Source organism: Ammospiza caudacuta, chromosome 19, assembly GCF_027887145.1.
Source record: "Ammospiza caudacuta isolate bAmmCau1 chromosome 19, bAmmCau1.pri, whole genome shotgun sequence".
NCBI classification, from domain to species: domain Eukaryota; kingdom Metazoa; phylum Chordata; class Aves; order Passeriformes; family Passerellidae; genus Ammospiza; species Ammospiza caudacuta.
Window position 1 is genome coordinate 10,961,272 of NC_080611.1, and position 24,167 is coordinate 10,985,438.

At 44.4% G+C, this 24,167-nt stretch overlaps 1 protein-coding gene across 1 annotated transcript; it reads left to right on the plus strand.

Annotated features, from left to right (window-relative positions):
- Positions 1 to 756: 756 nt before the first annotated feature.
- Positions 757 to 23,627, plus strand: KCNJ16 (potassium inwardly rectifying channel subfamily J member 16). Its single transcript, XM_058817209.1, has 3 exons — positions 757 to 860; positions 18,248 to 18,721; positions 19,781 to 23,627. Exons 2-3 carry the CDS (start codon positions 18,303 to 18,305, stop codon positions 20,643 to 20,645), a joined length of 1,284 nt encoding a protein of 427 aa, XP_058673192.1. The 5' UTR covers positions 757 to 860; positions 18,248 to 18,302; the 3' UTR covers positions 20,646 to 23,627.
- The last annotated feature ends 540 nt before the right edge of the window (positions 23,628 to 24,167 follow it).

A 24,167-nucleotide genomic window follows, 5' to 3' on the forward strand; every position in this document is an offset into this window, starting at 1 on the left:
AGTAGAGCATTCCCAGGGATGAGTTTTGCCCACCTGAGCCAGAACACCTGGAAAAGCCTCTGGAAGTGGAAGCTTTTCATACTGACCCCCTTTCTGTGGTCACTGTGAAAAACCTGTGGAAAAACTGTGTAAAATCCTCCCCCAGCTCTCTGGGACCCTCTCAGGGGACAGGGACAGAAGCTGAGCTGGTCTTTGTGCAACCAACACAGAGCAAATCAGGAATTTAAAATAACCCGCAGTGAGGGCAGATGAGCAGCACTGGGTTCTGAGGGAAAAAAAAAATCAGGTTTTTAGACACCTCTGGGTGACATTTATTCCCCAGAAATAATGGTGCTGGGATGCAAGGATAAAATCCAAGGCCCCTTTCCAGCCTGTCCTCTTGTCAGGGCTGCAATCACTGCTGGATCAGCTCTCAGGGAAATGGGGAAGGTTTGGGGTCAGGTCTGCTCCTGGTGTAAATCCTTTGGCTGCTTCACACTTCTTGCAAAGCAAACCTTGAACCTATCCTTTGGCTGCTTCACACTTCTTGCAAAGCAAACCTTGAACCTTTTTGAGAAAAACCCTTGGAAAACTGCTGGGCTCCCCAAAGCAGCGTTTTTCTCACCAGCTCCAATGTGCTGAAAGGACAGGATTTTCTGTGAACTTTCCCCAAACAGTCTTGCCTTCTTTTTTCTTCTTTTTTTTTTTTTTTTTTTTCCTTTTCTTTGAGAGGGGGAGGAGTTGTGTCTAAAAAAACAAACCCAACCTGTCGTTCTCAGCCCTGCCAACCTGTCAGTCCAGCCATGCAAGGAGAGAGAGACAGAGCCAGAGAAAGGAGGGAGTGAAGCAGGGATCCTTTGGAACCTCAGCAGGACACCCAGGTAAAGCCCATTCCTCACTTCCTAAATTACCATTTTCCCTGTGTTTGTTCACATAAACAGAAATTCTGTTGCCTTAGAGAGCTCTGAACTAACAAAACACCCCGGGTGGGAATAACCTGCTCACGGTTCAGTTTTGAGTGCAACCTGGCAGCTCGATGGTTGTTGTTTGGAAACACGGTTTGAGCGGCTGGAATTCGCGTTAATTTGAATATTAAAGAGAGGCAGAGCTTGTTGGAGCCCATGCTTAGGGAGGGTGCTGAGCTGGGTAATTGCAGGGCTGAGCCAGGCTCTAAACACCGCGGGTCAGGGTGAGAACTCCTCAGAGAATGTGGGAAATGGAATTGTAGGAAATTTTTAAAGCTTGACATCGTGTGCATCTGTATGTACACTTTGAGATAAGAAATGCTGACTTAGAAATGCCATGGGATAGGACAGACATTGGTGAGAGAGAAGCGAAACTAGAAACAAGTTTCAGAGGATGGTCTTACAAATAGGATTAAATAGTTTAGAGAAATAGAACTGTGAAAGGTGCATTGTAGTAGGATCTGCATCAATCATTTTAGATTATTGGATTTAAAGCATTTGCAGCATGGGGTGGCTAAAGTTAATAGGCCAAGAAACACTTGTAGTGTATTGTAATTAAGAAATAGTTGGCTTCTGATTGTGATAGTGTGAATTATAACATCTGTGTTGTCTCACCCTTCACATGAGACTGAAAACGGAATAAAAGTTTTGAAAACCCTGCTCAGGGTTTGTGGGGGTGATTGCGTGAGTGTGGGCTGAGGAACAAACAGGAATAGTCACAATTTGTTGGATCTGAGGGTCTGTGCCTGAGCACCTGTGTGATCTCTACCTGTGCAAGGAGCCTGCTGAGAGATTTTTCCCTCTCCTACACCATGAAAATCCACAAACAAATGTGAGAGAGCAAGAATCCTGCTCATCCCCCTTAGAAACCCCTCCATTCCTCTATTTCTAAACCCTGAGCAAACATTTTAACCTGTCCTGAAAATTCTGAGATCCCTTTCTGAGCAGGCTGAGGATCTGGGAATGTCACACCTGAGGCTGAATGGGGGCAGGATTTCCTCTCCTCTCCTTGCTGTCTCTGGGGTTTCACTGCTGCAGCAAGGGGCAGGTACCTGTCCAGAGCAGCTCACCTGGGCAAGCTGAGAGGTGGCAGAGACAATTCACTGTCCCTGGAAGGCTTGGGGTGCCTCTGCCAGGGCTTTGCTTACACAGTCCTGGCTCCTGCACCTTCCTTGCTGCCAAACTTCCTCAAATCCTTGTGCCTGTGCTGGGATCAAAGCAGTGGCCACCACAAGGCTGGAACCCAGAGAGGAGCCAGGGTGGGAGGGCTGGAACCCAGAGGGAATCAAGAGTGGGAGAACCTGAAACCAAGAGGGGATCCAGGTTGGGAGGGATGAAATCCAGAGGGGATCCAGGCTGTGAGAGCCTGAAATCCAGAGGGGATCCAGACTGTCAGAGCCGCTCTGCCTGGATAAAAACTTTTGCAAAGTCCTGGTGTTACATCATTTTCCTTCCTTTTGGGGTCGTGCTCCCCTGGGAGCCCTGACTCATTCTCTGGGGATGGTGATGCAGAGTGTGATTATAAACATCTAATTGACAGAAAAACCTTTTTTTAGAGTGTTTGCTGTAATATTGTTGTGAGCTTGCTTGCCGGAGCTGGAATGGAGAGGGAAGTGCTTTATCAAGTGAGCAGAGTGGGTGGAGAAGGGGAAGTGAATATTTAAGTTTTGGTGGAGATCAACTTTTTTGCTCCTTGTTACAGTAACAGAAATTAGTCACTGAAAGAAGGAAAGGAGGAAGATTAATTTTCCTGATCTGCAAACACTAATGAACCTCACAGCAGTTTTGCATCTTTTTGTTTCTTTCTCTTCTTCTCTTCTCTTCTCTTCTCTTCTCTTCTCTTCTCTTCTCTTCTCTTCTCTTCTCTTCTCTTCTCTTCTCTTCTCTTCTCGCCAAACTCCAGGATGTTTTTCTGGACCCACATTCTGCTGCTCTCTCCCAATTCCTGCTCTGATAAGGTGTGAATACAGTGAGATAAGGAGATGGGTGCAGCAGAGCTGGGGCAGTTGATTCATTTCTGACAAAACCAGAATTATTTCAGCTCTTGCTGATGGATGGTTTGGCAGCGCTGAGCAAATGCCAGCTGATCAATCAGAGTTAACCAGCTGCAAATTCTCTAAATTCAGGTGATACCCAGGCAATCCATATGTTAGATGGGCTCCAAGAGTGTAGCAACAACTCTGCTGGAATTGTTGGAATTACCAGCGAAATCCTCGCCAGGAGTTCTGTGCCTGTCACTTAGGGACTGATGAATGGGTCATTACCTGGGGAGATTCTCCTAAAGAACAAAAACTTCAGCAAAAGATGGGTTCCCAGACAAAAAGGTTGAAATCTGAGCAGCCCCTCTGCCAGCAGAGGTTTTGAACATCTCCTGGAAAAGTCAGGTGGGAAATCTCCACACTGAGGAAGTTTCTGCTGTTCCTTCACCTCAGTTTGAAAATTAACATCTAGACACAGTTAAGGGATAAAGGGGTTTTATTTCAGTGTTTGATAAGGAATTTTATGGTGCAACAATTGGTTGCAGTTTCAAAATGAAGATCTAGACACAGTTAAGGGGTAAAGGGCTTTTATTTCAGTTCTTGATAAGGGTTTTTATGGTGCAACAATTTGTTATGGTGGAATACACTGAAATGCACACATAGGTAGATTGTATAGATGATTTTGTAGACCTTGCAAATTAACATATTTGACAAAGATGTCCTAATGAGAGGCTTGAATGGAGTGTCATCTTTTTATCTTAAATCCATCTAAGGGAAAATACTTTATGGGATATGTTTTAGAGGTGGTTTGGCTTTTTAAGACAGCACAAACCTTTCACCAGGCTGCTGCTCCCTCGCCCCAGTGTTCCCTGGCATGACTGAAATTCTGGAGATTCTCTGCCCCTTTTTCTGCTCTTAGTCACCTTTCTTGCCCAATATTCTCACCCTGAGCTTCTGGTGGGAAACTTTGGTAAGAGAACTCCCGTTCCCAGTAATTCATTGTGCAATGAAACCACTGTGTGATAAATACAAACGAGCCCAGCGTGCAAACACCACCTCCCATTTCTGTTTGCTTTCAAACCAAGGGACAAGGCTTGATTTGATTCTTCATTTTTCATCTTCTCTTGTAAAAGAGAACTTGTCTGTCCTGCCTGGCAGGAGGCAAGGCTGGAACTCAAGAAGTGGCTGTGATGAATTTCACAAGGAACTGGTTCATTTCTTGCATTTTCTAGTCAGGATTCCATCATTGGTTCCTCTTTTTGAAGCAGATAAATTCATGTTCTGAGGGTGCATCCTGGGGAGGATACTCTCCAAATTCCCAGCTTTGTGGTGACATGGTGAGCTGGAGAACTGGGAGAATTGGGAGAATTGGAAGCTGTGGAAAGGTTCAGCAGTAGAACCATTGAATTTTGGAGTTCTCCTTGCTCCTTGGAGAATGGGTCAGCACTTCCCACAGAAGATCTAAGGGTTGATATTTCAGTTTGTCTGGCAAACAAACTGGAAAAAAAAGGTAATTTTGGCCTTTTTTCAGACAAGTTTTCTTCAGGGGAAAACCAAGACTGGCTCACAGAGCTGTGTGAAAGGACTCACCTGGATAAAAGAGTAAAATTTTACTGGAAGATTTCCATGTTTAATGAAGGCATCTCCATTCCTGAGACAACTTCACAAAACATCCAGTTCCATTTAAAATATTCTCTCCCAAACTGGTTTGAAATTGGCACTAAATTCTGTGCACCAGGGCACTGTTCTGGGGTGGCAGAACCTGCAGCACCTGGCCCTGCTCACTCCTGAGCCCCCAGACCCGATTTTGGATGGCCCCTTTTGCTCTCCAGGAAATGCTGATCCCCGGCAGCCCTGGGAGAAAGAGCAATTTCCTACCTGGCTTTGTCCCTCTCAAATACAGATTAGGACAAATCTGAGCCACAGAGATGATATTCACTTCATGAAAGCAGAGGCTATAAAGCAGAGGCCACTTTCCACCAGAAATCTCAACAGAGAAATTCAAATATTTCTATTTCCACTCACAAGCCTTCACCAGCTGTTTGGCTATTCATGAAAATCCTTTCAGTTTTCCACAACTGAGTGAGGACTCTTTCCAGGAGCGGCCTGTGGTGAGATTTCCAGTGCAGTCTTGCTCTGGATAGCCTTAGAATATTAATCTTCTCATGGTATTTTGTCACCACAACCAGTTATTCCACAAAGAAATGAGGCAAAAAAAAAAAAAAAAAACCCAACAAAAAAACCCCCAAGTGACCCTCCAAGAGTTCTTTGAGTTTCTGGTATTCAGGCCTCAAAAAAAAGGTTTGATTTGAACTTTTTCAGTGGGAGTAAGTAATTACAGAAAGGCTCGGTTTGGATTTTTTCAATGGGAATAAGTAATTAGTGCTTTGCTTTATCCCCAGCCCGTTCAGTGGAGCTCAGAGGTTGGTGAGGCAGTTTTGGATGGAGGTGCAGTTGCCCTGGCAACAATCGGGAGTGAAATCAGAACCTTTGGAGCAGCCGGTGGAATGTGGTTCCACTTGGATGACAATGGGTCACAGCGTTTTAATGGGCAAAGTGCGATCCAGCACAATTGGATTTATTGCCCCTGTGACATCAGATTAACACCGTTCCTGCAAATTCTTCAGCTTGGGACAGACCTCGCTGAAATCAGTGGAAAAACTTAAAAAAACGCCGTTAAATGTTTTTGTTTTCCAAATCGGGCTGAGGCTGTGTGTCCCAGGGGTTGGGGGGAATAGAGTGAAATCCAAGCTCCCTGCACAGAGCCCTAAGGAGAGGCTGGGCACCAGGAATGGGTCTGAGAAAGGATCCTGTCAGGAAAATTCATCCACAAACAGCAAAGGTTTCTGTCCAAAAAGAAGACAGAAGAGTCTTTTTTACTTTATTCTAATAAAGGCAGAGGCCATGGGGCATCCCTGGGGTGTCTCCAATTTTTGGAGGATGCAGCCTCCTTTTTATCCCAATTTCCTGGCTGTATTTCCCTCTCTCTTTCCCCATTTCTGAGGTACTTGAGAAGTTCAGACTTCCCAAAACACCTGATCGCAGAGATTCCCCTCTAATGCACAACCCTCCCTTTTCCTTTTTAATTCTTATGGAACTTGTGGGTTTTTCTTTCCTCATTGTTTTAATTCTTACAGAACTTACAGGTTTCCCTTCCTTTCATCTTTCAATGTTTTTTTCATTTATCAGCAACCCTAAAGTTTATTTGTAAAAGCAAATATATTTTTCCATTTATCAATCAGTGGAATCCTTCCCGTTGTTTGTCTCCCAGTGCTGGTTTTATCTCCCAGCAGACCCAGAGCTGGTTTGGAAAGACAAATCTGCCATTCCTCTCAAAGCAAGAGGGTCTGATGATGAGGATGGTGGTGATGATGATGATGGTGATGATCTCCTTTTCATCCCAGTATTCCTCTCTCTTTCCCCATTCCTGAGGTACTTGAGAGGTTCAGACTTCCCAAAACACCTGCTACCAGAGACTCCCCTCTAATGCACAACTCCCCCTTTAATTTTTCTTATGGAATTTATGAGTTTTCCCCATTGTTTCTTTCATCTTTCAATATCCAATTTCATTTATCAGCCAACCTAATATTTATTTGTAAAAGCAAATATCTTTTACCATTCATCAATCAGTGGAATCCCTCCCATTGTTTCTTTTATCCCCCAAGTCCTGGTTTTATCTCCCAGCGGGTTTTAAAGACAACTCTGCCGTTCCTCTCCCTCCTTTCTGCAGGGTGCTGCCCCAAACCTACCCGAGAGCTTCCGCCCTGGCTGGGTTTTGTGTCACCAAAACAATCCCAGCGATTTCCAGGATGGTAATTCGGGCTCTTAGAGCTGATTGCAGCCGCTGACAGATGAGACCTTGCAGGAGCAGGTCCTGAAGCAGCACAGGAAGAAAAGGTTCCCTGTTCTGTGTGGAGGGGCACACAGAAATATCCCTCCTCCTGGATATTTTTTCCAATTCCTGCAATAAGGATTCTTTTATTCTGGAGGATCCCAGAGCTCTGTCTAAACAGATAACAATGCCCAGGACTGGGAAGGAAGAATGTGCAGCCTGCAGCTTGAGGAAATGCAGATTAGAGTGCCAAAATCTGCCCTGAACCAAAAGCACAGGTTTTAAATAATTCAATTTTCAATTATTAAATGGCGATTATTTTAAAATTTCAATTTTAAATAATTCAACCTCCTAATATAAACACACAGAAAGGTTGGCATCCCTTGGGATGCCCCTACTGACCTCTGTCACACACAGAAATCCAGAGCCACCTGGTTTGGTGGCATCAGAAACGGCCTTTAGAATTGGAATATTCATGGATGAGAGGCACAGGAATGCTGGAATATTCATGGGTAAGAGGCACAGGAATATTGGAATATTCCTGGATAAAGGGCACAGGAATTTTGGAATATCCATGGGTAAAGGGCACAGGAATATTCGAATATTGATGGATAAGGGACACAGGAATGTTGGAATATTCCTGGATGAGAGACACAGGAATATTGAAATATTCATGGGTAAGGGGCACAGGAATGTTGGGATATCCCTGAATAAGGGACACAGGAATATTGTAATATTCATGGTTAAGGGGCACAGGAAGATTAGAATATTCCTGGATATGGGACAGAGGAATATTGGAATATTCCTGGATAATGGACACAGGAATGCTGGAATATTCCTGGATAAGGCACACAGGAATATTAGAATATCCATGGATAAAGGGGTATGGGAATTTTGGAATATTTCTGGATAAGTGGCACAGGAATGTTGGAATATTTCTGGATAAGGAGCACAGGAATTATGGAATATTCATGGATAAGAGACACAGGAATTTTGGAATATGCCTGGATAAAGGGCACAGGAATTTTGGAATATCCCTGAAAAAAGGGCACAGGAATATTGAAATATTCATGGATAAGGGACACAGGAATATTGGATTATTCCTGGATAAGGAGCACAGGAATTATGGAATATTCCTGGATATGAAGCACAGGAATGTTGGAATACACATTTTAATTAGGTGGCCCTGAACATTTAACCAGTTTTTCCTTTTGAATCAATGGAGCTGGTTCCCATTCATGCTTTAATAGGAAAAGCAGATTTTTGTCCTCAGCCACACTTCTAGTACCCTGCACATCCTTTCATTGTTGATAAGATGCTTTTACCACAATAAATCCCCAGGCTGGTGAGCTGCTCCATTCCTTGGAATTATCCTGGAGAACAATCGAGGCTGACAATGACACAGCCAGCTCTGCGTCCTCCCCAGCGGGAAATGGGCTCGGAGCTCTGTCCATAAACAGCCAAGGGTGTGGAGGGTGAGCAGTGACCTCAGAGCCGCGTTTTACACGGCACAACAAAGAGATCTCCCAGCCTGATTGGAAAAACACCCCCAGAGCAAAGCCAGGGCACAAGATCAGAATGATCAACACATGTCAGGGCGTGGAGGAGCCCCTGGCAGCTCCTGCAGACACCGGGAGCAGAGTCCTGGGGAGTGCAGAGAGCAGCAGGGACATCCCTGCATCCCTGCGGCTCTGGGATGGGCTGGAGGCCCTGATTCCTCAGGATTTTGGCTTTTATATATTTTATATATTTTATACATTTTATATATTTTATATATTTTATATATTTTATATATTTTATATATATTTATATATTTTATATATTTTATATATTTTATATATTTTATATATATATTTTAAAATATTTATATATTTTATATATATATTTAAAATATTTGTATATATTTCATATATTTTATATATTTTTGTATTTTTGTATTTTATATATAAAATATATGAAATATATAATATTTATATATGTAAACATATATTTTATGTATAAATATTAAATATTTCATCTATTTTATGTATTTTATATTTTTATATATATTATATATAAAATTTTATGTATTTTATATATATTTATATTTTATATATATTTATATATGTCTACATATATTTATATACATAGAAATATTTTATATATAAAATATATTTTATATATTTGTAACCCTGCAGCTCTTCAGCATGTAACTCTAAACTCCATGTGCAGTGGGAGCTGCTGCTTCCCCATTTGGGGCAGACACAACAATTCCTCTCCAGGCCTGGCAATCAAGGACACCTCACTGCCTCAGGCCCTGAGATGGAAACAAAAGTGAATTTGGGGGCAGCAAACTTGGGGAAAATGACTTCATTACCTGGAGCTATAATTAGAAGATTAACCCCCAAAATGGACCGAACTTATAAAAGTGTCAAAACCCATGACCTGTTGTCCATTTCGTATGGGCTTTGTCTGCCCTAAATGTACCTGAAGGCTCTTCAATAATTATAACCACTTTTTATTATTTTAATTTTGTCTGACCTCTGCTCTAGGTAGTCCCAAACAGACATCAGCCCATCCTCAGGGCTTTTTGGGGCCATTATTTTGTTCAGACCATTTTCCCTTTGTTCCAGAACTCCTGGCATTGTTCCAGCACCTCTGAGGTCTCTTTTTATTCTCCTTAATTCAATCTTTCCCTCCCTTGATCAGCCTTGAGGTTGCTCCCAAATTAAGATTAAGACACCCTAATGATGTTTTGGGGTTTTTTCTTTTTTTTTTTTTTTTTTCCTGTGGGAAAGACCACTTTGTGTTTTTCAAAGACTTCACTTCCCAAGGTTCCTCTCATCCTGAGCTGATGGAGCTTGGCACCACGTGGAATGTTCCAGAAGAGGAATGCCACCAGCCTGAGCTCATGATTTGGGGCTGGGCAGGCCTTGGGAGTGATTTGGGGTTTCGTTAATCACCTCTGGATTTGTGTTTGAATCTGGCTCTGAGCAAGTCATGCTGTAATTCCATTTTATTCAGCGAGGAGTAAAAACAACCCATGAAAAATACAGGATACAAAACAGGATAAGATAAATCTCCCACTGAGGCTGTGTACATCACTCTTGAATTTAATTTAATTTTGATGGCCGATCATTTATCCAACTGCCCTGAATCAGGGCAGTAAATTTCAAACCAGAGGGTGAAATTCTCTTTAGCCACGCTCTTCTCTCTGGTGACAGCACCCCTGTAATGATATTGTGGAATAAATAAGAGAGAGATTTATTTCACAGGCCCACAGCACCTATGAGGCCAAACAGAAAAGTTGTCTCTCAAAACAATCTTTGGGAATTGCCTTGGCAATAAAATCAACCCGAGTGCAGTTTAGATATCATTTTTGTGTGTGCGTGTGGAGTGTTGACACTTGCAGTGTAGCAGGTTTGTATTTGATGTATTTTTGTTAACATGGGCCCTGATAAGATCTGCTCCCTCTCTCACCCTGTTTGCCTGGAGAGGTGGAACGGGGAAAACACGGCTGGCTGAGCAGCCTGGTGGCAAACAGCTCAGGATTCCCATCCAGGAGCTCCTGCACAAGCAGGGCTGGGGGAAAATTCCACACCAAGAATTCCAGTCAGGAATGTCACACTCAGAGCTCTGTCCCAGGCCTTGAGGGGCACAAATCGGCCTCTGTGCGAGTCACAGGGAGGGAAAATCCTGTTTAAAACAACCCCTATGCTTAATTTATTTTAGATTCTTCTAGCTATATACATTGGTCACATCTACACACCTCAATAAGGGGCACAGGAATGTTGGAAAATTCATGGATAAGGGACACAGGAATATTGGAATATCCCTGAATAAGTGGCATGGGAATATTGAAATATTCATGGATAAGGGGCACAGGAATGTTGGCATATCCCTGGATAAAGGGCACAGGAATATTTCTGGATAAAGGGCACAGGAAATGTTGGAATATTAATGGATAAGTGTCACAGGAATATTGAAATATTCATGAATTAGGGGCACAGAAATTTTGGAATATCCCTGGATAAGGGGTACGAGAATATTAGAATATTCCTGATTATGGGGCACAGCAATATTGGAATATCCCTGAATAAAGGGTGCAGGAATGTTGGAGTATTTCTGGATAAAGAGCACAGGAATATTGAATATTCCTGGATAACAGGCATGGGAATGTTGGAATATCCCTGGGTAAGCAGCACAAGAATATTGGATTATTCCTGGAAAACAGGCCCAGGAATGCTGCAATACCCCTGGATAAGGGTCCCAGGGATGCTGGAATATTGCTGGATCAGGGACACAGGAACATTGGAACATTGCTGGATATGGTGCCCAGGGATGCTGGCATTCCCCTGTTCAGGGCCCAGCTGGCAGTGCCATGGCCCCAGGCCGTGTGTGCCCAGTGAGCAGCAAACAGGAAGGAGAGGGGCTGCTGTGAGAGCTCAGGAAGCAGAGCTGCTCGGTGACGTTAGGGAAGCTGTCCCTGGAAGATCCCTCCTGGAATATCGGCTCCTGCCCTCCCTCACAATCCCAGATAATTCACAAATAACCATAAATAATGCTGTGTGCTGGGAAGGGACACGGCAGCAGCACCAGAGCTGGGGCTCTGTGAAATGAGTGCTCAGCACTCTCTGATCTCACCCTGCCATTGTTCCTGGCCTGCCACTCACCCACTGCTGATTACATTAATTCATTAATTACATCATGGCTATTCACAGCTGCCACAAACTGTTCTCCCGCTCCTGGGACAAAGGGGGGGGAAAGTTCCTCGATGGATTTTCTGGGGATGAGAGAAATCCCTGAGGTGCAGTGTGGGGTGGAACCTGCAGAAGGATGGGAATGGAGCTTCCATGGGCATCAGGACAGACACCCTGAGCCAGGGGAGCAGGAATTGCTAATTAGGCTGGCACTGGGGTTTGATTGCCTCACAGCTCATTTGCATTAAAGCCCAGGGGCCTGCAGAGTTAAGGAACAGGTTGGTTACTGATTATCTATAAGTAATATATAATATATATAAATACAACATATATAAAACATGTATAAATAATATATAACACATATAAATATAATATAACATATATAAAAATACATATAAACAATAACTCTAAAAAACCAACAAATTTTATTTTACTGATACATAAACATAAATATAACATTTAAAATAAAATATATTATGTACATCTATCTAATAATTCAAAATCCATTGAAACATAAATTAAAACATACATTTAAAAATATAAATTAAATACATATAAAAATATAAATTTAAAACAATAAAATAATAATAATAATAATAATAATAATAATAATAATAATAATAATAATAATAATAAATTGATAATAAATTCCTGGATAAGTGCCACAGGAATATTGGAAGATCCCTGAATAAGGGGCACAGAAATGCTGGAACATCCCTGAATAACTGGGCACAGGAATATTGGAATATCCCTGGAATAAAGTGCATGGGAATATTACAATATTCACGGATAAAGATCACAGGAATGTTGGAATATCCCTGAATAAGTGGCATAGGAATATTGGAATATCCCAGGATAAGGGGCACAGGAATGTTGGAATATTCCGGGATAATCAGTTGGCTCAAACTGACCAAGAGCAGGGTTGGATGGGATTTGGGGAAGGAATTCCTGGCTGTGGGATGACGATGCCCTGACACAGGTGCCCAGAGCAGCCGTGGCTGCCCCTGGATCCCTGGAATGTCCAAGGCCAGGCTGGATTTGGAGCACCCTGAGACAGTGGGAGGGCAGATCGGAAGCAGAAGGATTGGCTGTGAGCAGCAGGAAAAGTCCCTTTGCAGCAAAAAGAGTGAGAGGAAGGAAGGAAGGAAGGAAGGAAGGAAGGAAGGAAGGAAGGAAGGAAGGAAGGAAGGAAGGAAGGAAGGAAGGAAGGAAGGAAGGAAGGAAGGAAGGAAGGAAGGAAGGAAGGAAGGAAGGAAGGAAGGAAGGAAGGAAGGAAGGAAGGAAGGAAGGAAGGAAGGAAGGAAGGAAGGAAGGAAGGAAGGAAGGAAGGAAGGAAGGAAGGAAGGAAGGAAGGAAGGAAGGAAGGAAGGAAGGAAGGAAGGAAGGAAGGAAGGAAGGAAGGAAGGAAGTGTCGGAAGGAAGTGTCGGAAGGAAGTGTCGGAAGGAAGTGTCGGAAGGAAGGAAGGAAGGAAGGAAGGAAGGAAGGAAGGAAGGAAGGAAGGAAGGAAGGAAGGAAGGAAGGAAGGAAGGAAGGAAGGAAGGAAGGAAGGAAGGAAGGAAGGAAGGAAGGAAGGAAGGAAGGAAGGAAGGAAGGAAGGAAGGAAGGAAGGAAGGAAGGGCCTTAAGGTGTCCTACAATGGGTTTATTTAGGTTTTGTGGGTGGTGGATTTTTTTTTAAGGAACAAGCCTTGGAGCCAATCCCAAAGCAGCCCTGAAGGTTCTGACTTGTCACATTTGTGGTCTCGGAGCTGAAACCCTTCCAGGGTTACACAACAATGACTAAAACTGGAAACCTTTCAGATCATTTCCAAAATGAAGCAGAAATCTGAGGTGATTGCTAAAGCAACACTGCAAAGAGAGAGAGGAACACTACTTTGAGTGTGGGGTGAGAGGGATTATTACCAATTTAAGAGAGACCCAGTTTAATTTGGAGGTTTGGGGTTGTTTTCTTTTTGATTTGATCTCAGAACAGAATTATCCTGGAAGCCAGATCTTCACATTGTTTTGCTTAATGTTTTACAAACAGGCTGTTGAGTGAAGTTGTCACCGAACAAAAATTCACCCCTATTGTTTACACAATGGGAAAAGGGAGTCATAAAAGGGGTGTAGCAGCAATTTGTTAGGTATTAGGTTACGGTGCAAGAGGGATTATCCTCACAAAACACTGAGCCCTGAACTCCACATATCGGGATTAAATTGACAATTATATCCAGTGGAAGTCTTTGAAAGGCTCAGCTTGATGCTCGAGGCTTTGGATTGACTGTTCTGACAATCAGGAGTTGGAGTTGTTCTGGCACAGCTCAAGAGGAACCACATGAAAATAGAAATGTGATAAGAAAATCTGCTCCTGCTGGTGTTTGCTTTGTGGCAGCTCTTCAATGGGTAAAAGTCGGTGCTGGGTTTGTTCCTGGTTGTGCCACTGCACTCCTTTATGACCTTTGAAATACAGGAATTTCCTCCCGTGTCTGGTTGGGGTGAAGTTTTTAAAGTGTTATCAGTTTGGGCGTTCAGTGTGGAGGCCCCTGAACACAGATCTCTGGAGCACTTCTGTATCTCCCTGAGCATTTCAGGATCCAGCACAGTAAAACCCTGGCCTTGGTTTAAATAATTAACAATTATTCTGGTTTCAGAACTCTGATACATTTATTCTTTAGAACAACTCTCTGCCATTTAAATAAATCTGAGATTTCTCTGTTTCTGCCATTTAAATAAATCTTCTGAGTTTTCTCTGTTTCTGCCTTCCTACCACCCTGCCTGGCTTGGCTGCTTTATTTTTATCTCTGAAAAACTTTCATTTGAAGGGGCGAAATACATTTATAAGAACAGAGAGCAAAAAAAAAAAAAAAAACCATTTCAGCTGTGCTGCAGTGCAAGGGGAGGCTCAAGATGTGCACAAACATGCCCAGAAATCCAGGAAAAAACCCACAGAAAGTAAAAGCAAGGCAGAAAAGGGGGAGGGTTTAAGTGTCAGTGTTAGAGGAAGGTGAAAACGCTTCCTGGCAACATCTGAGTCATTTGCAACAGCAGATCCCTGGGCTTTAGTGAGTAGAGAATGCTTTTAAACCCTTCCCCACCCCCGTTGTTAATCTCTACCAGGTAACAGGACCTCTCATGGAATCGTGGGGCTTTCTTAGGGATGTGTCAAATATTTCCCAGTTTGGAAAATCAGGCTTTTGAAACGACTCTGAGGTCGGAGGTCATCAGTCTGGCTGGGACTCTGTGGCCCTTGGTAATAATTTGGTGATAATCAGATTTTTGTGAATGTTCTGCAACAGAGGGACAAACAGCTGGGTTCCCAAACTCCCTGGGCTGCTCTGGGACAGGGAAATCACATTTCTGCTCCATGGTGTCCCCAGGAACAAGGGACAGACCCTAAAACTGATTTACATAATCCAGGAAAATAATTTGATTCACATAATCCAGGAGCACCCAAAGGTGGGCCTGGACATGAATGTTCTGAGCTACATCAGTGTCAGAGAGTTATTAATTATGATACATGATTATTAATTATTATTGTTATTATTATTCCACTTGAGGGACTTGGAGAGGTGGCCTGGAAAAGTGCAGGTTTGGATTATGTTTAAACACACCCAAAATACTGGGCAGGAGTGGCTGAGGAGGCTCTTTCCAGAGATTTTAGGTCACCTGGGGCAGTGTCCATTGTGTAATTTAGAATTTTGGGTCACCTGGGGCTGTGTTCAATGTGTAATTTGGGGTTTTAGATCCCCTGGGGCAGTGTCCACTGTGTAATTTGGGATTTTGGGTCACCTGGAGCAGTCCCCACTGTGTAATTTAAGGTTTTAGTGGGGCAGTCCCCACTATGCAATGCCAAATGCCTCTGAGAAATCCAAGTTTTAACAAAACCAAGAAAGCTTAACCCAGGTCCTGGGAGCAATCCTTGTCTGGTAGCCCTGCTCTGCACTGGTTCTTTTTTGCTCCATCCATCTCCAGGGCTCGATTTTTGATTTTGCTTTAGGGAGCTCTACATCACATTCCCTTTCTTATTGCAGATTTACTTTGGATTGTTTTGGGAAGTCCCAACCTGTTCCCTGGCTTCCTGTACCAGCCAAAAACTCATCTCAGACATCCACTGGAGTATTTCAATAGCTACAACTTGTGCTTAGGACAAACCCTGTGTAAAGTCAGAATTCCCAAAAGTCATCTCCACATCAAAATTGTCTCCTGGTTGTGGCAGATGACCAGAAAATCAGAGTGGCCTTTACCCCATTGCTGTGTGTGCCACCACCCAAGGTTCTCCCCACCAAAATCCAAAGTGAAACACAATTTTGCAAATGTGAAGATTTTCTGATGGTGACAACAGAGAGTGGGATCCATTTAGGAGTATTTGACTCCTAAATTTGAGTCCCTTTTAGAGTCCTGGGGCGTTTAGGAGTATTTTCAATGAACTCTAGTTTGAAGCAATCAATAAGAAAAGCACAACAATCATGGGATATTGAGTTGGGAGGATGAAAGATCATCTAGTGACAATTTTGGGGCCCTGATACCCCAAAATCCCACCCTGGGCACCCTTAGGAGTGGTGTCCAAACATTCCTGGAGCTCTGGCACCCTTGTGGATGTGCCCATTCCCTGGGCATCATTGGCAGAGGTGTCCAAACCCTCCTGGAGCTCTGGCATCCTCGGGGTTGTGCCCATTCCTTGGGGACTCTCTGGGAGAAGAACCTGTTCCCAAAATCCAACAAAACCTCCCCTGACCCAACTCCAGCATTCCCTGGGTCCTGCCCCTGTCAGACAAGAGAGGTTGGAGCTGCCCCTCAACACAAAGCCCCACAAATATTTTTATTCAAGGTCGCATTGGCTCCTGATTGCAGTTCCCTTCATTTTCACACCTCACATTATGAGGTCCCTTAAAAAAAAAAAAAACAACCAAAGAACCAAACCCTCAACAGTTTCCAGTTTTTGTTTGTTGTTAAAGACAAGTTTGAAAATGTTGGGTCTTCAACAGAGCAGGCTGCAGTGTTTGTTTAAAACTCCGAGCAAAGCAAGTCATATGAATGTTTCCAAAGACCCTATTCCAAGAAGTATTTTTGGAAACATTAATGTTGTGTTTTTTAATGAAGGCCACATTCTGAGGCTACGACACCATATGTCACATTCATTTCTAGACTGGAAAAAAAAAAGAGAAAAAAAAAAAGAAATGGAAACTATGTTTGGCTTTTAAGTGTTTTTGGATGAATGTCTCTGCATGCTTGTCATTGTTCCTTGGATGAGGGGAGAGTTTTTGGGTTGTTAATCCAGTCCATCCAATATATTTTACACTCCTGGGCCTGACTCTCCTCTGCCTGAAAGTGTGTGCAGTCATTTCTGCTCAGCTGAAGGGAGTGAGGACCTGAGGAAAAGAATTCCCCTAGGAAAGTTGGTTTTTCTGAAATTTGCTCTTCTTAAATTCATTTTCCATGGGTTTCTTGGCTCCACTGAAAACCTACATCCGAACTCTGAAACCATCTTAAAGATGGGAAAAGGGCTTGTCATTTTTCCATCAAAAACTTGCAGTTTCTGGAAGAATAATGACAGGTTTCCCACAAAAATATTAGATTTGGTTTTTCTTTTTTTTTTTTTTTTTTTATTTTGTTTTCCTTTAAGAATATGAGTTAGAGGCATGAAACTAGCAAAAAATTGGAATTTTTCTGCTGTGTCCCCATCACTTCTGGCTGGTTTGTGTGTTAATGGCTGGGATGTCATGAAATGAGCTGGAGACTTGAAGAAAAAGGATTTGCCTTTTTAAATGTCATAGTTTTTATTGGATTTCAGGTGATGAGATCTCAATTTCTAACATAATTCTTGTTCTTGGTCACTGAATATGGCCCAGGACTGGCATTGCTCAGTTTCTCTCTGCTCTGACAGAGGAATCTCCTAATCCACATCACTTCCTAAATTTGTGTCACCCACAACTTCCATGAACACCCTCCCTGTTTGTTCCAAACTCATTAATCAAGATTTAAATATTTTTGGCAGCCGGATATTTTTTGTTTGCCTTGACGAAGGATTTCAGAGGCTTTCCAGGACCTCAGAGGGGTTTCTTTTTTTCATTTGAAATGTAAATAATTTTCTCCAAATTGAACAAACATGTCTCTGTAGCACCAGCTCAGTCAAGTTCACTTCACAAGAGCAGGTTTTTCTGGAACATAAATAATGATGGATGATCGTGTGTTTGATACATTTTTTGGTTAAAACACACCAGCACTGAATTTCCCTGCCTATGTGATTGAAGTTTTACCTCTAAATAAGAGGATTTCCCTATATTTTTTTTCTCAGTGGAGGAAAACAAGGAAAATTGCAAAAAGCAATTAATTATCTCCAATATTTGGCCAAATTTAAGTGGTTTTGTGCCATTTGTGACTTCTCAGGGGAGCTTGTCATGCTTTTAATGTTGCTTCGTGGGATCATTAAAGGAGTTACTCACAACAGGGTCACCACAAAGGATTGGATTTCTCTTTTCATCTACAGACCAAATTTTAGGGTTGATAAGGACATTTCTAACTGGTTGAATTTGTAGCTGTGCCACATTTCCAGGCCTGGTTTTGAGCAAAATTGTGTGATGGATGTCACAGCCTGTACCCTTCCAAAACTTACCTGTGATGGTGATTTTAAGCTCACCTGGGGCAGTGTCCACTGAGCAATGCCAAATGGCTCTGAGAAATACAAGTTTTAACAAAACTAAGAGAGGTTAACTTAAGTCCTGGGAGCAGTCCTTGCGTCTGCAGTGGTTCTTTTTTGCTCCATCCACCTCCAGGTGTAAATGGAATCAGATCTGGAAATCCAACTAAAAACAGACTTTCTCCTTTATTTCACAGATTTCCAATGAACAAAGCAAACAACCCCTGGGACCTTCTGTAAGCTGAGGCAGAGATGAGGAAGATGAATGACCAAAGTGGCTGCTACAGGCCCGTAAATATCCAGGGGAACAAGGTCAGTTACCGCGGCAGCTGCGGGGACAGCGCGGAAAAGGAGGTGAAAAGGCAGCAGAGGAGATTCCTGCACAAGGATGGCAGCTGCAACGTCTACTTCAAGCACATCTTCGGGGAGTGGGAGAGCTACGTGGTGGACATTTTCACCACGCTGGTGGACATCAAGTGGCGCCACATGTTTGTGATTTTCTCCCTGTCCTACGTGCTCTCGTGGCTGTTCTTCGGCCTGGTGTTCTGGCTGATCGCCGTCCAGCACGGGGACCTGTTCAGCGATGAGGAGGAGGTCACCCCCTGTGTGGCAAATGTGCACAGCTTCACAGGAGCCTTCCTGTTCTCCCTGGAGACCCAGACCACCATTGGGTATGAGCTGTTGTTCGTTGGAGTGTCCCCGAGGAGTCCCCATAAGCTGTTTGTTCGCTGGTAGCAGCAGGCTGGCAAGGAGGCTCCACACGGCTTCTGAGGGGGCTCATTAAATGGGGGTTTATTGGGGGTCCCATCCCCAATATTGGGGTTTCTGAGGGTGGAGAGGGGAAGGGGAGGGAGGGGGAGAGAGGGAGAAAAGGGCCAAGAGACCCTGGTCTGCCTCCCACAGCTTGACAGGGAGATTCAAAGTGGGCACGGAATAAGACTTGGGCCAATGGGATTACAGATGGATGATACTTCAGGGGAGGATTGCAGGCTTGGAATAAATTGTACATTTTCCATTGCTGGCTGGGGGCTCTGTACAAATCACAAATGGGATGGGACTGCTAGGAACAACCTTGAGATGTTTTATTGTCCAGCATTAGTCTCATTACATGGTTATGACAATGGGAAGATGCCATCTCAGAGAGTCCGAGCCAGATAACTGATTGGCCATTAATTAGAAACAACCAACATGGACCAATCAAGGATGCACCTGTTGCATTCCACAGCAGCAGATAATTATTATTTACATTTTGTTCCTGAGGCCTCTCAGCTTCTCAGGAGAAAAAAAACCTAAGGAAAGGATTTTTCATAAAACATGTCTGTGACACAAACCCCTCTGATTTTATGGATTCCCACAATTCCCCCTCTTGGTTCACTTGTCTAGTTATTCTAGACAAGCATTAATATACAGAATATTTGTCCTTACTTCTCTACTTCTTACATATTTTTTCTACCATTTGATTTGTCCTTTTCTACTTCTTACATAATTTTTCTGCTGACCAATCTCATAGCTACTGCTTAGCTCCAATCACAGTTCTGCTGTCTCTGAGGCGTGCCTTTTGCAGCTTTCCCAAACTCCACTAATTTTATGGATTCCCACAATTCCCCCCCTCGGTTCACTTAAAAAGAAACCTTTACAGAGGTTTCCATTGGTTTCCAAAGGTTACAAAGGTTTCCATTGGTTTCCAAAGGTTACAAAGACCACCATTTAACTTGAATGTGCCCCCACAGGTACGGCTACCGCTGCGTGACCGAGGAGTGCTCGCTTGCCATCCTCATGGTGATCCTGCAGTCGGTGCTGAGCTGCATCATCGACACCTTCATCATCGGGGCGGCCTTGGCCAAGATGGCCACGGCCCGCAAGAGGGCCCAGACCATCCGTTTCAGCTACTACGCCGTGGTCGGGCTGAGGGATGACAAATTCTGCCTGATGTGGCGCATCGGGGACTTCCGGCCCAACCACATGGTGGAGGGCTCGGTGCGCGCGCAGCTGCTGCGCTACAGGGAGGACAAGGAGGGCAGGATGACCATGGAGTACCGCGACCTGAAGCTGCTCAACGACCAGATCATCCTGGTCACGCCCGTCACCGTCGTCCACGAGATCGACAGCGACAGCCCCTTGTACGGCCTGGACCGCAAAGCTCTGGCCAAGGACAACTTTGAGATCTTGGTGACGTTCGTCTACACGGGCGACTCCACGGGCACCTCCCACCAGTCGCGCAGCTCCTACGTGCCCAGGGAGATCCTGTGGGGCCACAGGTTCAACGACGTGCTGCACGTCAAGAAGAAGTACTACAAGGTGGACTGCTTGCAGTTCGAGGAGACCACAGAGGTGTACGCCCCTCACTGCAGCGCCATGCAGCTGGAGCAGAAGGAGCAGGAGTGGAACCGCGCCGAGAAGACGCAGGAGAAGCAAGCGGAGAAGTCAGCCCTGGAGATCAAGTACAGCCAAAAGTCCCACAGCGCTGTTGCTCTCGTCACCAGCTGTGAGGAGCCTGAAGAGCCGGTGACAGCTCCCAGCGAGCCTCCTGGAGATGTTTCCTACAGGAAAGCAGCTGTGACCTTGAGCAGGCTCTCCATAGAGTCCCAAATCTGACTTTTCCTGCCCTTGGAACCCCTCCCAACAAACTGTCCCCTCGTAGCTCCTTGGATGCAAACAATGAACTCGTGTGCAGCAGTATTTGTATCCCAGACCTTGCTGACAGCATGCCCACACTGTCACACATTGTCACACCCTGTCACAATGGGCTGGGCTGCCAGGGACAGCTGTGGGCACAAGGGAGCAGCTGCCACTTGGGATGCCCAGAGAGCCCCTCGAGCAAACCCTCTGTGAACTTTCTTCACAGGACTGGCCACGTCCAGGGACACAGAATGACCTCGGCAGGGCACACAAACCATGCCCTGGGTCTTCATTGGTTTGGAAAGTCCATTCCCAGTCCCTCCAGGAAGTTCTGAAGCTCCATTATCCCAACAAACGATTCCTCAGGTGGAGCCTCATCCCAGAGCTTCTCTGAGGAATCTATGGGGCTGTTTTTTGTAAGACAAGGGAATAAGTGACGCCCCAGGGACAGCTGTGGGCACAAGGGAGCAGCTGCCACTTGGGATACCAAGAGAGCCCCTCGAGCAAACCCTCTGTGAACTTTCTTCCCCTGCAGGGACCAGGGTTGGCCATGCCCAGAATGACCTCAGCAGGGCACACAAACCATGCCCTGGGCCCTCTGGGTAGGGGTTTCAAAGCTGCCTCACAGGTTTGGAAAGCCCATTCCCAGTTTCTCCAGGAAGCTCTGAAGCTCCATTATCCCAACAAATGATTCCTCAGGTGTAGGAATCCCAGAGCTCCTCTGTGGAATCTATGGGGGTGTTCTTTGTAGGACAAGGGAATAAGTGACCCCAGTGCTCCTGGGAGGCTTTGGACACCCTGTGTTCACACCCTGCCCAGTCCTGTGGGATCCACAATAAAACCCTGGAGAGCTTTCATTCCCTAATCATGAGCCATTCCCTGAGGTGCTGCTCCCTCAGCAGCTGGAGGGATGCAGGAGGTCAGAAAAAAAAAATTAAATCAAAACAAGACCTCCAGTTTTAAATCAGCCAAATCAGGTTGAGCCTTGAGGAGAAGATCATGCCTGGAGTGAGCTGTGCAATATTTTGTATCAAATCTTCTTTCATTTCATTTCGCTTTTCTTTTTAGCGTATTGCACTTCCTTGCAAAGACAAGGATCAATCTGGAGAGCAAACAGGGTAATTTTGTCAAAATGAAAAAGGCTTGTCTCAGCTGGCTGTGTGAAAATGATCCTTCACGGAGAAATCCAGCAACTCCTCTGTGGGCTCAAACTGGGAAAAAAAGGAAAACGCTCTGAAGGTGTCTGTGACGTGGAAGTTCCTGCTCTGCACATCTCTGTAATTATCCAGTGAGCAATGCCTCATCATGCTTTTTGCCCCCTGATGATTGCAGTTCATTTGCATTGTGTTTAATTACCCTGCAAACGTAAAATAATCAGGAGCTTGGGGGGTTGGTCTCACCTGCTCTTAGCAGCCAAGAAATTCAGTGTTTGGCTGCTCTCTGTGGCTCCTGGAGCTCTTCTGTCTACACAGGGGACTTCACTCCTCCTTCCCCAGGTTTTTGGGGAGTTGAGGGCAGCAGGATGAGTTTTTCCTGGAAGTGTTCATCCCTCTCCATTTATTGCTGAAGGAGATGAAACGGCTGCTGTGGAAATGCTGGCTAACTTTAGGCTGCTAAAATTAGCTCTGACGAGTCACTCACATCACTCTGACTAATTAATTGGGTTTTTATGAGCTCATCACGTTTAATGAAGAAAAAATAGCTTGCTAAGTGTTTTGTTGGGTTTTTTTTCCCCCTGCAATTTACTCCGTGTAGTAGTAGGATTGCTGGATTATTTTAATGTATTTCTCTTTTGCTAGCACTTGTCTCTGGATAAATATGATCCCTTTAGGTAAAACTGAAGCCTGGGGGGTGTTAGTTATTCCAACAGTCATTAATTAGCCTCTTTTATGTGCTGATTCATCAGCAGCAACCACTTATAAGTGCAGTAAAAACCAACTTCTTGTATCCTGGATTTAAACACTGGCAGACATGGGGGAAATAGTCTAGGAAAAAATGGAAAGGAATGTAGGAAAATGTAGGAAAATGTGGAAGGGTCTCTGTACTTTTCTGTGGTGTTGGAAAAAAACACCATTGGGATTGAGTAAAATAGAATATCACCTTCCAGACATGGGAATTAACCCTTCCACTGCCCTCAGATCCTGACTGGGATGCTTTTATTTAATGCTTTCCCATTTTTGGGAAAGATGGGGAGCAATTGCTCCTTCCCAAGGTGCCAACTGTGACCCAAATGCCCCCATTCCTTCCCAAGGTGCCAATTGTGATCAAAACGCCCCCATTCCTTCCCAAGGTACCAATTGTGACCAAAACACCCCCATTCCTTCCCAAAGTGCCAATTGTGACCAAAACACCCCCATTCCTTCCCAAGGTGCCAACTTGACCAAAACACCCCAATTCCTTCCCAAAGTGCCAACTGTGACCAAAACGCCCCAATTCCTTCCCAAGGTGCCAATTGTGACCCAAATGCCCCCATTCCTTCCCAAGGTGCCAATTCCAGGTGCAGCTCCCCCTGTGAAGCTCAGGAGCTCAGCTGCCTTTCCCTCCCCAAGTTCTCTTCCCTTTGATCCTCTGGAAAATAAAAATCTTCCTTTGGAATGGCTTTGCTGGAAGTGGAAGCACCAGGAGCCTGATTTAGGGATTTGTCCTGTGTGTTCTGGCACAGAGAGATGCAAATGATAAATACAAACACGGGAGTGTGGCTGGTAAGGTGTGCCTGGGTCAGGAAGAAACTTCTCTCCCAGGCATGTTAATTCATAAAAAAACATTTTATATCTTCTTCCACTTTTATCTCCAGCCTCTGATCCCAGCCCATGCTGCTCCCAACCAGCCTGGCTTTTTTTTTTTCCTGTTTGTTACTTTAATTTCATTTATCCCACTACAAACACAATGTATAATAATGATGAATAGCAATGCATGCAGTTCTTCCTTTTTGTTTTTTTATGAATAAAGACATCAAAATAAAGAACATTCCTCTGCCACACACCTTGTGAGAGCACATTGGGCTTTTCTTCTCTTCAGCTACAAGTTTTAAGCTTCCATATCCAGTTTCTCTGGGCAACCTGTGACAGGAGCTCATCAACTTCACAGGGAGTAATTTCTCCATAATTCCTCATCCATCCCTGCCCTCTGTCAGCGGGAGCCATTCCCTTTGTCCTGTCCCTCCATCCCTGGTCCCAAATCCCTCTCCAGCTCTCCTGGAGCCCCTTTAGGCCCTGGAAGGGGCTCTGAGGTTTCTCTGGAAGCTTCTCCTCTCCAGGTTTATTTTTAGGTGGGCTCTGTGTTCTGGTAGAGCCAGTCCTCAACCCTTCCTCCCTAAAATGGTTCCTGCAGGACACTGGAAACAAAGGAAAAATGGGATAAATAGATAAGTAGGATCAATGAGAGGGAGGCTCTTCCTCCCCCATCTCCTCTTTCTCAATGAGGATTACCCAGGGATTTTTTTTCCATGCCCATTGTAGGGCTGAGCAATAAAAAAGCAAAGAAGACTCCCAAAAACCC